We start from the raw sequence: 18291 nt of genomic DNA, 5'->3' as shown, positions 1-18291 counted from the left end.
AAATTATTTTTTTACTTTATAATTTACTTTTTATGCATATTAATTCGGCACTTAAAGGGTTAAATCATTAAAAAAATGATAATTTAAACTTAGATCTTTCAGAATCAGGCACCACTATATCGTGCCGGTGCTAAAACATTACATAGCTATTTTAATTATGGCTTTTATTGAGCCATTAAAATTTCAACGTATTAGAATTCAATCAATTTCATTGTAATTAGCGCATTTTTAAATTGCCATTACATTTTTTTTCATAGTATTCCATCTTGTTAATTGAATAAAAAATCTGCATAACTTATTTTGTACATGTTTATGTAATAAAACAATTATTACCTGGAGGCATTAATGTTATTTTTTATTGTTTTTAGCACAGTTATCAATGACCATAACTGTTTAGTTTTAAAAGGGGCGGGGGAGTTTGTTTTTATATAAAAAATAATAATTATAATTATAAAATCTTATTTACTACTTTTGGAATCACAGGGGTAGATCGATTTACATTTATTATGCACATATTCATGGTCTTGGATTTGAGGGTTTTAGGATCAAGTAAATTAAAATTAATCACTTTAGGTTATTCAAAATTGCTAAAAAAAATTGTAAAACTTGCCTTTCAATGCTTACATGAAAACTAAAATTTTGCCAAAATATGAACTAATAATAGTAACCAAAAAATTGATTATAAATACTAAATTTAAATTTAGAAATCAGCTACAAAATAATGGGATTTGATCTGCCGATGATTTACATATCCCTCGAGTATTTTCTTAAAAGTTTTGGACAAATTCTGTAAATTATATTACATTTAAAATCTTTAATGATTTACCAAAATCAGGTAGGAATAATTGCTATAAAATATTTTTTTATAATGAATTCATGCAACTTTAATCAAATAAAATTAAGTCAATAAATAATACACATAACATATCGCCATACAATTGTTATTTTTGGCTTTTCATTTTTTTTATATGCTATTTTAAAATTTAATTATAAATTTTTCAAGTATACTTATTATATTTTATAAATGTATACGTATTAAATTTATATTGTTAATGTATCAAGTTGTAACCGCAGAATGTGTTATGTGTTAAAAAAAAAAAAAAAAAAATTGAGCTTCATTGACATTTTAAAGCAGCATATAATTTCACTAGTTAAATTATATTTACACACATATATCTACTGGTGAAAATGTATTTGTGCTTCACTAGTGGAAATTTACTAAATGAATATATTACTCCATATGGAGAAGTTGAAATCATAGAATTTTACTAGCACCTGCCAGATAAATTATATTTTCACTGGTAAATACATATATTAACCGGTGAAAATGTATTTTGATATGATTTTATTGAAACGATATATTTAAAAAAATATTTTCTTTGAGTGCCCGTGAATTTCTGGTATAGATTTAGGGACGTTATTTCAGATTTTTTTCTAATACTTCAATTGCATTAGTAATCATAGTATTCAATTAAATTACATCCACTTTGTCCCCTCCAAATGATCCAGGTGCGGATTTTTTTATTACAACGCGTTTAATAGATACTTTTTATATACTTGCAAGAATATTTAAAATAATCTATATTATAACTTTTCCGGGAATTTTGCGAAGGAACATTAAATTCGTTAAATTATGTATATGTACATATATTTAAGCACTCGAATGACTTAACATAGCGTATAGTTATAGTCATTTTGCAGGTTAAATTTTGATCAATACTGGTGCGCTACGTTGTGTAATGACGTCACTCTGGAAAATATCCGATAAAATAATGAAAGCCTCGTTAGAAGGAGTTTTTATTGCATTTCACCCGATGCATTCGCTCGGTGTAGCTTCATTGTTGCGTGGCAGATAAATCATGCGATCGCGAGGGGTCTCCGAGGCCTTAAACTTTTCGAATAGCATTAATAAAGAGGCCTGCCATTGGCGTACGGGGCCGTGACGTAACGAGCGACCGGGTCCAATTGGGGCGCGCTCTGGGGCGCAGGCGCCTTCGACGCCCGTGAACGGCGTCGGCGGCGAGAGGCGCCAGTTCACTCCGGAGGAGCAGGTGGCTTTCGCCTCCCGACGTGGGAAGCTTCGGCGACAGGAAACGGAAGTGACCTGGTCGCCGCGCCCTCATCCGACCGCCGCACAACGTAAGTCGCACATTTTCTAAAAAAATAATTAAAAAAATCATTAAAAATATCGATCCGCACTCAAAACCGCATCAAAATCGCTCCTTCCTCTAAAAAACTACGCGGAATCAAAGTTCACATGGAAAACTAACTGTCAAGTTTGAATTGAATTATAATAATAATAATAATAAATATTGATTTAAATTTAAAAACGCATCAAACTGTAAAGTTTGAAATGTAATAATAATAATAAATGTACATATTAATAAAATAAAAGTGATTAAACAAATGCAGTGACCTACATTTAAATTTGCGTATATTTGGCAATTCAAATTATTTAATTTTTTATTTAAATAATAAATTTAGCTCTAGTTTTTATTTATTTATTTCATTCATGAACGTAATAATATTAATAATTTTAATAATAATAATGAATCGCACACCTGAGCGTTACATAACACTAGCGTTACATAAGTGGGTGAAGTGCGAGAGCGAGAGAGGCTTATACTCATAGATCGATTTTTGTATTACATTTGCGCGTTAGAGCGAGAAGCGCGATACAGTGGCGGCGAATTAATTTTTATTTATTTACAATTCAATAAAATTAATCAGAATTATTATTGATTTGCAGATCTATTGCGGAATGGATATCAATTAATAACAACACTCAAATATTAAATCACTATACATATCATTTAATAATAAAATTAAAATTGAAATCGAGTGTGATATTGGAAAAAAATATATTTTTAAAATCGGTCGGATTAATTAAAATTTATATGAAAAAAAATATGTAAAATTATTATTATTATTATAAAATTTTATCGCGTCGAATGTGAATATCGTTTCGGAGGGGAGAGGCTTATATAAATAAAAATAAAATTTGATTGGAATATTAAAAATAAAATAGTAAGAAAAAGAGTGCGTTAAAGAGATCCGAAGCTGGAGGGGGCGCAGGGCTCAGGGCTGGGGAGGCTGCAGGGAGCCCTTTTGGGGGCTTCCCCTCAAAGGCTTGCCGCGGGGGTCCGGGGGCTAGCGACGCGCCTGGGGTCAGCACTACCCACAGACACAGGTGAGAAAATCCAATTTGTATTATATAAAGCTCTACGACTTACTTGTGCTTTTCAACGAAATTTTCCGATAAACGTTTTTATTGAAGGCACGTTTCAACGCAAATCGCCAAATATCACGAATAGCGATTATGGTGAAAAATTGCTCCCAAAAATTGAGCGTTTTATAAAACGGAAAAATTATAATCCTAAATTTATTTATTAAGCAACCACAGTTAAATATATTAATTCATAAAATAATTACATTTAAAATAGCAAGTCCATTTTTGATAGTTGCAACAAACTCTTTGAATGACATGGAAATTATTTTAGGCCAAAGAAAGTAGTGCTTCAAAACTACTAGTGTTTTTTTATTTGCATCTGTTAGTTTTTAAAATCTGTTTTTTATACATTTGTATAATTAAGGCTTTCAATTTTATTAGACATCAATTATTAGGATTAAAAAATAATGGATAAACATATTTTTTTTTTAAATAAATGTACGTTTTTATACATTTTATTTCATTCTACTTGATATGATGTGATTTAAATTAAATAAATTTATATAAACACACCTGATTCTCTTTTTTATACTACCGTATAAAAAACCGTTACAGTGGTTATAAAAATATGGTGATAGGTTCCATTAATTAAAATCACCTCACAATTTAAAAATATTTGCTATATTTAACCTTTTAATTATTTAAAAAAATATTTTTTGAGTTCTTTAGAGTAATCAGTATAAAAAATATATGGTCCGTTTTTACGGACCATGGAAAAAACCGTACAGAAAATCGGGCGAACTTATTAAATTACCGCAAACCAGATTTTCTGACCCCTGCTTTATTTTTTAATATAATTGGGCGCTTAATTTAATAAAAAAATGGAGCTTATCTAATACTACTAATCTGGATATATTTTTTGCTTGTCAGATAAATATAATATAAATAAAATCCTATCTTGGCCGTGTAACTAGGTTTTTTAAATTTTTTTATAACTAATGATTTTATTTTAATTTTTAATTAAATTGTCGCCGCCGCATAGCGAATAAAATATTCAATTTTATGTTTAAGAGTCTCAGACTAGTAAATCTGATGTTGCGGGTTCGAGCCCCGGCAGCAACACTCGTATTTTTATTTATAAAAAAAGCACTATTATTAAAAAAACAGCCATAGATACATAATAATATTAATAATAGGTATTCATTATGTCTGATTGACTTACTCAGTTGGTGCAGATTTGCCCGTTGTAACAAATTGGGCTTACGCCTGTCAGGTCACAACGGAAGATATAATAAAAATGTTTTTTAGCTGCGCGGTGAATTTTTAAAATATTTATCTATAATAAATAATTTTCTTTAAAAATTTTATATAAAAAATACAATGTTGTATTGTTTTGCTGGTATGTATTTTTAATTTAATTTAATTTGTAAATGCTTTTGATGTATACATACATATATAATGCGCAGGTTAAAATCATTTATATTATTACAAACCGTATATGCTTAACTACTTGAAAAATCGATGTAATTTCATCCTAAATTTAGCCTGCCGGATTCGGCTCGCGAGCCTTTATTTTCGCAGGCTTGATCAAGCATGCGAAAACGTTACACGAAAAAATATGTGTAGTCGATTTTTGAATGCATGTTATTTTAATAAGCCATTTTCTAATTTATTATAGTTTCGATTTACTTATATTTATAAACAGTAAATCAATTTTACCTTAAAACTTTTAACTGCATTATAAAATTTGCCATAATACTACTTATGTTTTTTAAAATTTTGATTAAAAATATCGATGGTCTGATTTAATTGTTTTTGTGAAAAATGTATTTTTATACTAATACAATTAAAACATCATATCTTCTAAATAGCAAGTATTATGCAAATGTGTTTAAATAAAATTTTCCAATTCATTGTAACTGAAAGTAGCACTGCTATACTGTAAATGTAAATGTCCGATTAAGAAGTGTTTCTTTAGAAAGAATATGATATATAAAATTACCAAATTAATATAGTGGATCTTATTATTACTCATTTCAATGAATTATAGTAATATACAGTTTTTTGTATGTTGCTGTTTATTTATAACCCTACTTAGTCATATATTCATCGAACCATGTTACACAACAATACAACAACATATATAAAAAAAGTTTTATACCACTGACATTCATTTGCTTTTACGACGAACAACGATTATAGTTGTTTAGATTTCGAAAGGTTAAATATATATATTTAGTTTGCAATCGAAATTCTACGTTTAAATGCAAATTTTTGGTTTGGTATAATCCTATTTTAAATAGAATACATATATTTTGGCACAAAATATATGTTTAATTATGCATATTCAGGGAATAAATAGCAAAAAAAAGAAAATATTAAACTCTTCTTGTTTTATTAAAAATATTTATCCATTAAAAATATAAAAAAGTCAATTAATTTGTAATACCCTAAAGAGCATAACTCAAGTGTCATTTTCTATATCCAATTATTATTAAGCATCAAACGAATATGGACCATAAAATAATTTATAAAAATATAAGTAGCATTATTGTATATTTAATAATATCTAAAACTATAGTGACTCACCTAGTCATAATAGTAAAATAAAAATATATTGATTCCGAAAAAATACGAATCAATTGAACGATGCCATTTGTGTAAGCAGCAGACAAAAACAAACCGAACAAGGCAAATTGTTATGTCAAACACAAGACCCTTAAAACAAATACCAACCCCCTCGAATGTTTGTATATCATTTAAACGAATCATTCGGAGACTTGCAAATGGCGACGGCCTTTCAGCAAACACATATTATTGTCCATAAATATCCCCAATAATACACATTAGATAATAAAATCTTTATGCTTATTTTAATGTAATGCTAAAATAATTACGATAATTATGTTACGATTATAATAAATACGTTTAACGTGTAAATATTTTAGTCCGGACGTATTTTTTTAGGCCCTGTGTGTAGGCTGCTTAATCAGGGGGGGTTTACGTAGTCTCTCGATGAATAAAATAAAAAGGGTTGTAAGTAAATTGGATAATCCAACTACACGTCCGGGACCGTGAAACGTTCATACTAACTCAATTACTTAGCCCATTTTTAATTAACGCCTTTTAGCTCTGCTGGGTGGCAGAGTAAAACCCTTACAAAATATTGAGAATATTATAATATAATTAAAAAAAATATTATAGCAGAATATGCTTTTTTTGCGAATATTTTACGTGCTTCAAGTTTTGAAATGATTATATTGAATTAATTACTTAAAAACATAATGAAATCATAAATTTTCAACCCACATTGCATTATATATTATAATTAAATATATAAGTTTAATACAGTTTTAGTGCTATACTTCATTTCAATTACTTTATCGTCTCAAAATATAGCCGACAAGAGCAAATACCAAGTATTTATAATATATACAGATTTCAATAGTATTGTCGAGTCTCGTCTAGACCAACAGATCCTAAAACAAAAAGTTTCCTTGTCACAGCCTCTCCAAAATGAACAGGACAGAAGCTTTCCCCTTGACTTAAATATAATAAACATATTTTAGAACTTCGCTTTAAAGGGCTTGCCGCAATTGCGGCTCTCAGATCGATATTTAATAGATAGAGCACTTCCTACTAGAAATCAAAATTCGGGCTTAGAGTACCACTACTAATATTATGTATTCTAAATAAAGCTATAAAAATAATGTTTAATACACATTTTTGACGCCTTTAAATATCAACAATCCAAGAACACTATAATTATCATACCAGAAATTACTATAAAAATATTTTGCATTACTACATTAAGCCCGATAATTTCATGTATCAGTGACTACGATAAAAACAACCCTTAATATAAATATCAGCACAAAATGACAAAGCACACATTGCTTTAGAGAGATCCAGTGTTTAAGTTAAATGTACGCAAGTTTTTACTCAATTTATTGTTTTTTTTTCTATATTTTTCTTTCACTTAGTATTTTTTTAATTATAACAACTAACGTTTTATTTTATATTATTATTTTTTAATAAATTATAACAAATAGCAATTTATAAACATGAAAATAGTTATATAATAAATATAATTGGTATGTTTGTGAATTTATTTATACTATTGAAATAAACATTATATATATATATATATATATATATATATATATATATATATATATATATATATAGTTATATATATATATATAGTTATATATATATATATATATATATATATATATATATATATATATATATATATATATATATTAATATATATATATTTTTTTTTTTTTTTTTTTTTTAAAAAAAAAAAAGTTATATATATATATATATATATATATATATATATATATATATATATATATATATATATATATATATATATATATATATATATATATATATATATATATATATATATATATATATATATATATATTATATATTATATATTATATATATATAAAAAATATTTTAACGTTTTATTCAATGTATATGTGATTAAGCGATATTTAATGATGCATTATTTATACATTTCCTAATTACTTAGGATCTTGAAAATAATACATTTAAAGGTTTCTGAGTGAACACTGAATTTTTGGTCGTTTCTCTTGTACATATATAACAGAATTTTGGGACAATAATAAAAGTTATAAGTAATATTTTAGTGTGGTTTTTATGGGTTTGTAAAATATATATAGTATAAAAAACTTATAATAAATTTGCCATTGGGCAATAATTTGACACATTTTAATCCAAGTTAGATTATACAAATAGCTACTCGTCACACGTAGCCATAAAACTATACAACAATAGAATTTATAAAACATTATAGACTTTCTAAAACAGCAGTCGGCCATTTTGTTAGATAAATCTAGGATTTTTTTGTGGTGATTTTTAATTTTTTTTTGGATTAAAACATCATAAACTTATAAATAGTCAAATTGTCACATTCGGATGACTGATTTATATTTTTTTCTCATCGCGATCAATATTTTTAATAACATATTTATGGAATATTCTTTTCTTAAGACACTTTTACACTAGCAATTTATAACAAAAAATAAAGTTAAGTATCGTATGGGTTAAAGCTTAGCATAATAAAACATACAAATTTTCAATATATTCTTTAAGGAATTTATAGCAAAACATCCCAAATTTTGGCACTGCATGTCAAATTAAACCATAGATTTTTATTTTAAGAAAATAGTAGTTTTTGAAGCAAATAACTCAACTGATATTTGTATCGCTTGATTTTCTTTGCCAAAAATAGCAGTTTAAAGTAAAATAACCAAAAACTTGTTTTTTCTTTAAAATAAGTTTACTACTGTTTTTTTGTTGTTTTTTTTTTAAAGTCATATTTATTATATATACATAATTATTACATAAAATATCAGTTTAAAGTAAAATATCCAAAAACTAATGTTTTTTTAAATGATGTATACTATTATATTTTTTGATTGTTTCAAGTCATATTATTATAATATAACTATTTATTTTGTCACGATTTTTTAATTAAACCTTTACTTTTTCTAGCTTAAAAAATCATAATCTTGGATTGCTAATTAATATTTTTTTCTCATTGCAACCTATATTTTTGATAATATTTTTTAATAAATGTTGAAGGCGTTAGTAAAAAAGGCGCTAGCAATTTATAAATAAGAAATGAAAATTTTTTTTTTGATTTAAAAATCCTAATCTTGAATTGCTAATTGATATTTTTTTTTCAATGCAACCAATGTTTTTGTTACATTATTTAAATATATTTTTTAATAAATTTGAAAGGCATTAGTAAAAAAGGAACGCCTACACTAGCAATTTATGAATACATAAATTGCTAGTTTTTCTAGCTTAAAAAATCATAGTTACTTCTTCTAGCTTAAAAAATCATAATCTTAGATAGCTAATAGTATTTTTTTCTAATTGAAACATATATTTTTAATTCTATTTTAAAAAATTTTTTTTTAATAAATTTAAAAGACGTAAGTTAAAAAGACACTTTTACACTAGTAATTTATGAATAAAAAAATAAAAAATACGGTTTTCAAATAACTTTACTTTTTCTAGATTAAAAAAATCATATCTCAAATAAAAATTAAGTAGTTTTAATTATAAAAATGTAATTATTTTTTTACGTATATGGTAAAGCAAACATGTTGAAAATTACGGTACTTAAAAACCAGGCTTCATAAGATAATTGACAGATTTTTTATTAAACGTGTATTATTAATAAATTTAATACTTTAAAGCGTAATTAATGATTTGACTAAAAAAAGTAAATTTAAATATTTATTTATCGCATGTAATTATTTGTGATTTTTTTATATGATTCATCAGCTATTCCAGTACATGATTAAAATAATAAGCTGTTTAAAAACCTCTGGTGTAATATTTGTTCCGGAAAAATAGTATTATTGGCATAAAAATTTGTATGAATTATCGTATATATGTTTGCTTATTCTATAATTAAATTTAAGAAAGAGAAAGGAAAACGCTAAATTGTGAAAATTGATAGACACGTGTATCGAATACCAGTAAACAGTTACCCACCTACGTTCTAATGATCTGAACACTGTTTTCCGGTGTTATCTCGTCGTTAATTCGTAACACATTCGTCCCACGCCCACACGCCAAATCTATATGGATTAGGATTATTGTTCTGTATTACTAAACCGTAAATTCATTTAGTGCGAAAATTGACACATATATCGGAAAATAATTACGGAATAGTTTTGGTTAGAGAGGGAGAGAGAGCTTTTCCCACTTGGATAGGCTGTACGACAGGTGCGGAGCCTAGAGCTTTTCAAAGCACACGAGCTGTAAAACCGCCAGGTAGGGGGTGGAGGTGGTGGTGGTGGATCGATACACAACCAGACCGAATGTTTATTTTTGGAGCCCAGCGAACTCTGGCGGCAGAGAACGACATGCCAGGGTACAAAAAGCAAATCGATATGTAGTATGTACTCGGCGTAGTTGGAGTACAGAGATCGGCAAAGTCACGATGTGAATCACGCACTACTATGTATTATATATCGTTTTTTGTGAAAGGAATTATTTAGCTTAAGTGCTGTTTACTTTTCTGTTTAAAGCTATACAAATTTTATGCTTCTGAAATCCTGTAGTTCAAATAATACCAATTAATATATTCTATATGACTGCATTGTTGCAGCAAAACAATTGTATATAGTGTAGTCTCAGTGAAACATTGAATAGAAAGTATATTTTTTCGCTAAATAACGAACTCTCGATATTGCGTAAAATTTTAGCTGGAATTTCCAGAAAGTAATTGGCCTATTTCTATTTTTTTTACTACTATACGACTTTGTAGTAAATTAAATTAAATATTTTATATGCATTACAAAAATAAGCTTTTGAAGTAAAATAATTACCACTATTTTTATATAGATATAAAATTTTAGTAATCGGCTTCTATTCTATATTTTCTACATAAAATAACAACGCATAATACTCTCATTTATCGTTTGTCCTTTTTCCATGTAGTCAATATGAATGATTCCACGTGCTTTTTTGAGCCGGATTGTTTTCAGGAACATACTGTTTCAACTGTTCCTATATCTCTGGAGTGTAATATCCATGTTTAATCAACAGTGATATATCAACACATAAACTCATTAGGATTGAAACGGAAAAATAAGCCATTGAATCAACCATACAATTGCGTTTATTCTGTACTGTGAGCAAACGCGGCATCTTGCCAATTTTTCATGCAAAAACTAAACCACTGAGCTATTTGATTTGCCTGTGGCCTTAACAAGTTCATGCACTTTGACTAATCGATCATTTAAGACCATATATAGTCGATCGTTTTTTGCGTAGTCACCTCAAGTAGACACCCCTTACGATATTCATCACTTGTGGACGTATGACCACATTTAAACTCATTCACATAATTGTAAACAGTTTTAAACACTATTGCACATATGCCATGAACTTTATCCAACTTGGATTTGATTTCTTACAGTGTTTTTGGTTATAAATTAAAATGTTTAATCACTATACGAAACTCGTTTTTTCCATTATTCGAAAATAAAAATTTTGTTTGCTTCAATCGACTGTAAAAATCAAAGGATGCGATGGAAATGACTGAAAATTTGACAGTAGTCTACTGACAAATGCTACTTTTTAGCAATAAATTTGTTTTGATACTACTAGTGCCATCTCTTAGATTGTCTTAGGACTTATGGAGCTACCCTCGTACATATCTAAGATTTTTTTAATACTCTCTAAGCATAATAAGAACTTTGTTTCTCTGAGTCTTAATTGAGAACACTATACACTAACACATAGTTCGGAACGCGAATCGGCAATAAATTACGCCCTTTTCTCTATAATCGTCATTATTTTTTTTTTGAGAAGCTGGAATAAACTCACCGCACGTGTAATAAAAAGAGTTAGCACTGTTTTTGCACTTTCGAGGCATTTTTATTAGGCACACATAAAAACAAGTGCACAGTTAAAGAAAGGGTAAAAAATGATAGCGGTAAATGTCAAACTGAAATTTGAATCAAGTGTTGCTATAAAAGTCAGGGCGTGCGGAACGTATGTAACGCACACTCTTATCTCTCACTCACTCTCGTCACTTAAGACGCGAGCAAGCGAAAGGAAATGTATCTCACCGTACGCTCCTGAAATTATATTCTACATTTGCATATAATAATTGGTGAAATATTATATTATTGATTACATGATGAAATTACGCTGAAAAAAATATGATAAATCTATGTTTAATTTTTGTGTTCGCGCTAAAAAGTTAAATTAAAATCCAGAAAAATAAAAAGCTAATTGTAAATCAAAATAAAACACAACAAATAATTTATAATACGTTATTTTATATTAAGCATAAAAAAACTTCTTAACAGATTATCGATTCCATCGTGAAACAACAATGTAATTCTCACGCGGAAAAATATTTTGCAAAACATACTAACCTATTATTCAAGTAACGGTGATTTTTGTATATTTTATCTTTCTGCTTTTGTATTCCTTCGTATTAATTTATTAGTCACATTTTTGTGTTTATTGAATTTAACTTCTTAATAAATAATCGTAAACTTGTAAATGGCTATAACAGCATCTTGTAACTTATTTTTTTATTTATAATAAACTATTCGAAAACAAATTTTACAAATAAATAAATACAGAGTCTGACTTAATTTATTGAAAAATAATTATAACAATAGAGCCTTTAATTACCGAAAGATTCGACTACAACCTTTATTTATACATTTTAGAACCTTATTCCTTCACTTAGACAAGTTTTTAATTCTTAAATTTACAAGACAAGGTATTTAACAAATTTTCTAGATGAGCAATTTCTTTGTAAAATAATTAAGAGCGCAAAACTGTTTAGTATTAAAATATATTATGATTTATACAATAAATTGCTTATAACACATGTATTTAACCGCAATTGAATTAATATATAGAGTTTAAATTTGCTTTTTATTAATATATTTAGCATATATTTTAATAATACATATTTGTTCTTACATATATGTATATAAATACAATAAAATAATCTAATTTTATATCAATGAAAATTGTATTAAAACATCGTCTGTTTTTATACAATATAAATCGAGCAATTCATAAATATTTAGGATTAGATTAACACTTGAAATTAAATGTATTAATAATGTTAATAAATATAGAAAGCTTTTATTTAATATATACAACTTTTATATACTTTCCATTGCTGTTTTAAAATAAAAAAAAAATTAAAAATATATTTTGATAATTTTGTCAAAGCATTAAAATTATATAAAATATTATACAAAATAACAAAAATATTTTATTGTATTATAATACATTAAAATATATTATATGCATGTGTTTTAGTTGGTTTTAGTTGAAAGTGGGTCGACTCGAAAATAAAAAAATCAGTAAATCTCATAGAGCAAGTATAATATTTGTAAAGGTAAAAGAGAAAAAAAGGGTGTTCTATAAATGTTGGATATTTGACCCTTGAGCTCAAATAGGTTAATCCGATTTTTTGATATAATATATTTGTGGTGTTATATATTGCTCGACTCATTTTGTCTTTATAATATAAAAAAATATTTATTTTTTACCCACCCGAATTTGTACAAACTTTTAATCATATTATATTTCACACGAATACAATATGTCATTAATTTATATGATCAGCTGTATATTCAGTTTCTATTTATATATTTTTTCAAGAGTAAAGTAAACTATTCCTTATAATACATTCAGCAAATCTGCTTTTATTACGAACATATATTTATATATATATACATATGTATATAAAAACAAATATTTTCGTAGACAAACGGGACTTCGTGCCGTGCATCCCAGAATAAACTAGGGTGGAAAATACCCCTAAGCCCCGCGGCTGGTTTTCTCATGAAATTTTCACACGCATCCCTTCTCTCGTCTGTAATGTTCCAGCTTTGCAATATAAATTTTTCATATCTTAAATTAAACGCGAGATAGAGAGAAAGAGGAAGGGAAGCTGCGGATAAAATACATGTAGACGGGGCTTTATGAATCGATTAATTTTAAGCTAAATTATTAAGGCAATTGCATCTGAGTAGTGCTTCATCTCAAATTACACTTACACTTATGCTATAGCATATGTATATAAATATATATATATATATATATAGATATAAATTAAATTGTATTTTATTTTTGATAAGATTAACACGTATTTAGTAAAACTATTATTGAGATATGTGTTTAATAAAATAATTGTCAATGTTAACATGTGCAGATAATTTGATATTAAAAAAAATAATAGTTTTAAAATATAAAAGTAAATGAAAAACCTAGTGGTTTATAAAATATCCATCCCGAAACTATAGTGAATGATTGATTTTTATTTCGCTGCTTTTCAATGTAGTGTAGTGATCATTAATATCAATTAAAGTATTTTAAAATTCATAATCGCTTTATTTGTATATTTACATTGTGTATATGCACAGACGCAATTTTCTACCCCCTCAAAAATTCAGAAAAGGAAATCCGCCGTGGAAGCTTCCGGCTATATTGTTACCGCAATGTTGAGGGGGACTAGGCACCTTGAAAAAGAAAATTGGTTTAATTTTGCATAATATATATTTTTTCGTTCACAATTTCACCTTTAAGATATATTATATATTTTCTTACGTTCATCACATATAAGTAATAATTTATTATACGCCATTGTTCCACGTATTCGAAAAGTTATGTTTAGTTTCGATCGCGAGGGTCGAAAACGAGAGGGCGCACGCACATAAATAATTCAGGTGTAAATACTGTGCGTCATAGCTACATCTCCACTAGGGGTTGCTTTTTATGAAAATAAACGGACACAACCATAAAAAAATTAATCACAAAAGCTGAATTGATGCATAATCCGTTTAATTAAAAATTAAAATGGTAGATGAAAAATTAACGGTGTATATTTTCCTTGCGTTTTCCGTTAGTTCTCTTTCTCTTTTCGAGATGTATAAGACAACACCTCTGAAAATTACATTTGCTCGTCCTTTGATGTCTCTTCAGCTGTATCCCTCATTTGGAGAACAAAAATTCGAGGTAGACTTTGATTTATTATTTTTCTTGTGCTACGGCTTTCATTATAATATATTACGTGATGTGGGAGCACATCGCGATTCTATTATGTAGAAAATATTGTTATGATGATTATAGAAGATATAAGATTGAATTTTTTTAAATATAATATTATATAAAATTTTATTTATATATATAATATTATTCAATAACACATTGTATTTTTATTATTTCATATAATATTTTCATCAAATTTAAAAAAAACTTTTACATAAATTTATCAATTAGCTTTATATATGGATTATATACAATTTATTATAAAATTATGCAATGGGCATAATAAAATATTGTATAATGCAAAATGGCATATTTCCATATTTTGAGAAAGCCTTGGACAAGGGTTATTAGTAAAAAATATTCGGATATCTCAGATGATTTAACTCGGTTCTTTGAGCGATCATAGACAGCTTGTAAGTTATATCAGTCTCTGATCCTCAATTTATTTATTAATGACATAAATACAGTAGTAACAAATTAAAGTTTTCTACTGTAAGCATTTGATTTAATATGAACTATTTATTATTTACTAATCTTCATAAAGTATCTAAATCGCTATGTGACTTAGATTATTTACGGAGATAAGTTTCCGTCATTAGTCTGCATTTTAGTGTCATTTTCTCGATATAGTTAAATAGTTTATATCTACGATTTTGTTGGGAACATTTTGGCTAAGCGAACTTCCACTAAAGATCTCAGAATCAGACCAAATGGATGTCTCTCTACACGTAAATGACGCAACATCTGTGATGCTTGCCTTTGCTATAAATAATGCGCTTTACTTTGACGATCCTCTATGACACTTTAGCTTGCAGAATCTGTTCCGTTAACCACTTGATAGCATTGGAAAAAAAAATTATTTGACGCGTAAAGGATGCGCGATTAACAATGCGTCTATTTTGCGTAAAAACCGCTATTTTCATGAACATCGTGATAATGAAGCGATGCAATTGTCTCACCAACATCCTCATCTGTGAATCGCAGAGACGTCTCTATTCATAAATATAAATATGTGCCACTTTGAGAAGTCAAAAGACAACAGTGAATCGTCCAGAGTACATCACGACAATACCAGCTTCTCCACCAGTATTCAGTCTACGGAATACAACTCGACACCATTTCTCTACGGTAGTAAATTATACATAATACAAATAAACTATTACCAATCTATTTTGGCGGCAAAGTTAAGCCCCTTTGGTCTTAAAACCCGAAATAAAAAATATTTTACTTTGTATAAATACTAAATATAATATAAAATGCCATTAATTTATTATTAGGGTCATAATAAATGGCATAATAAAAAAACACGACTTCGTGTGTCATAAAATAGGCTCCGAAAGATCCATCCCCTATCTAAGAACGTTACAGTGTAATAATTTTATTATAAATATGATATGATGGCGTGCAAATATTTTATATTTACGCATCCACATCCCCAAGCGGGAACAGATGTCCTGTGGCAAATGAGCCGGAACGATTGTTAGCACTTTGTGGATCATTGTAATGCTTGTCGGAAGGGTGTCTGTGCATTTTCCCCGTCTACACAAACCATTTATCCCATATTTTATGTCACGATAGGAAAAATTGCCAACTTGGGGCGATCGGAGGCGGGTGGACCATAAAATTCCCTTTGAATAGTTTTGCTACCCTAAAACATATTTTGTGATAATGTTTAAATCTTCGACTTACAGTACATTTGGCAAATGGTGTGAAAATAGTGAACGAATTTAATGGGTTGGTAGCTTTATATTAAAGACTACCATTTCTAATATATTATTTATAAAAATAGAATTGGATCATTCAGAAAGTATAGATTTTTAATACATATTGAACATACCTTTTCTTTAATAGTATTTTTGCATAGAATGTTGTTTAATCTTTCAGTATCCGTTTTATAAATAATCCATAAAATTTATCAATCGTTAAAAGCTTATCAAAATAATCTTTGTATTAAATTTTTAAATTAGTGTGTCAATGATAATTGTCAGTTAAGTACTTTAATTTGTTTTAAATTCACGAAACCATTTTGCTCGTTTTTAATACCATTGGCAGTAGTATCTTCTTCTATACATTAATTTTAAACATTTTGTAAGCACAATTTTATTTCGGCTATACTATTTTATCACGTCACGTGAATCCTAGAGATCATATTTGCTACAAAAAATCAATTGTATATTTTATTTTAAATCTTTCATATTTATTTTCTATCCCGTGTAACTTTGCACATGCAATAACAAAATTTAACTTTATATATAATATTTTTATCTTTATAAATCAAATTTTAACTTAAAAAAACATCAATTATATGACAAGCAATCGTCTGATATAAAAAGGTTTATTTACATTAAAAAAATAATAAATCAAATTTAAGTTGCTTAATTTAATTTTGATGTTAAGCATTCTTTGAAATATCAGGTCTACGAGCACATTACCTTTGTTTGTAGGTGCGATTGGATTTTTTCGCTCACAATGTCCTCAATCCTTCTTAATCCAGCAATTCCAAAGGCGGATCTATCTATATCTTCTCCGCCAACGGTAAAATGCTAATACAAAACCGTCTGCGTAATTTGTTACTCGTGTCGTAACCTCAATACCATCCTGATGGCTTTATCTCCCGGTAGATGGAGGCTAGGGCGAGGGGACTAAACTGCTTGGGGTACTCAAAGAGAGAGAGAAAGGGCCCCCCGATGATGAATCACCCCTGGCCGAAGGGGAGCGCCCTCATTACCTGCAGGCAATTTACTTTTTGCGAAACACACTTCGGGTGCTTTTTTTTATTATCAAAAGCTCCTTTTGCGAAACGCCGGCCGAACTGGCGCATTCGGAGAGTGACTTATTTGACCTTTGTGACACAGCCGTGACCCAAGTAATACAGGCACTGATAAGATCTCTCGCGGCATTTGTAAATATTGTATCGATATTTAACCTCTGGAATTTTTTACGTTATTTTTATATATTTATAAATAAAAATTGTTTTGAAAAATAAGGAAAAATAATTTTTGTACTGAAATCATCTGTTTCAAAGAAAAACGAAAAAAATACAATCCACAAGGTCTTTTTGATAGATTTTAGAGAGCAAACCCCTCGATTTAGGACATGTTTAGAATAAAAATCATCCTCAAAAAAGTCCACAAATTTTCGGCTCTTTTGTTAGATTTTTTATCGTCGAGCTTCGAGCGCTTCAAGCGCTTTCGAACATTATCGGCAAAAGGACCGGAGTCAAAGGGACCGAAGTCGGAGCTGCTCTTTCGAGCGTTGACATACTTCCCCTTTCGCTCTCTCGCGTGCTAAGTGACATAATGATATTGTGTTACGCAAACTGAGATAGAACGAGTAACTCGGTTCAATTTCCGTATGCGCGTAGGCGTTCTATGGTTAACACGCATGTCGAGCGCTGCATCGTGGTCACGTGGTCAAATTATAATACCACATGATTATCGGGGACTTCAACAGACTTTGAATATTTTATGGCACCAAATGAGATTAATTATATTTTTGATAGTATATTCTTCTAACAGATATTTGTTTTC

General features: G+C 28.2%; 2 protein-coding genes across 2 annotated transcripts in view; both read left to right on the top strand.

Annotated features, from left to right (window-relative positions):
- The first annotated feature begins 506 nt into the window (after positions 1-506).
- The window catches only part of ChAT (Choline acetyltransferase), a 54035-nt gene continuing 36250 nt past the window's right edge, over positions 507-18291 (top strand). The window contains exons 1-3 of the mRNA XM_088181814.1: positions 507-549; positions 1989-2139; positions 3051-3190. Of these exons, the coding sequence (XP_088037940.1) occupies positions 507-549; positions 1989-2139; positions 3051-3190 (334 nt within the window). The remainder of the gene's footprint in view (positions 550-1988; positions 2140-3050; positions 3191-18291) is intronic.
- Positions 2046-18291, top strand: part of VAChT (Vesicular acetylcholine transporter) — a 31973-nt gene continuing 15727 nt past the window's right edge. Inside the window, exons 1-2 of the mRNA XM_088188989.1 lie at positions 2046-2139; positions 2750-3190. The gene's annotated coding sequence lies outside the window, so the exon portion shown is untranslated. The remainder of the gene's footprint in view (positions 2140-2749; positions 3191-18291) is intronic.

Source organism: Plectrocnemia conspersa, unplaced genomic scaffold (genome assembly GCF_051122295.1).
Source record: "Plectrocnemia conspersa isolate PC_06_02 unplaced genomic scaffold, ASM5112229v1 ptg000001l, whole genome shotgun sequence".
Taxonomy (NCBI): Eukaryota; Metazoa; Arthropoda; class Insecta; order Trichoptera; family Polycentropodidae; genus Plectrocnemia; species Plectrocnemia conspersa.
The sequence above is the reverse complement of the archived record's forward strand: the minus strand, read 5'-3'. Positions and strand labels throughout refer to the sequence as shown.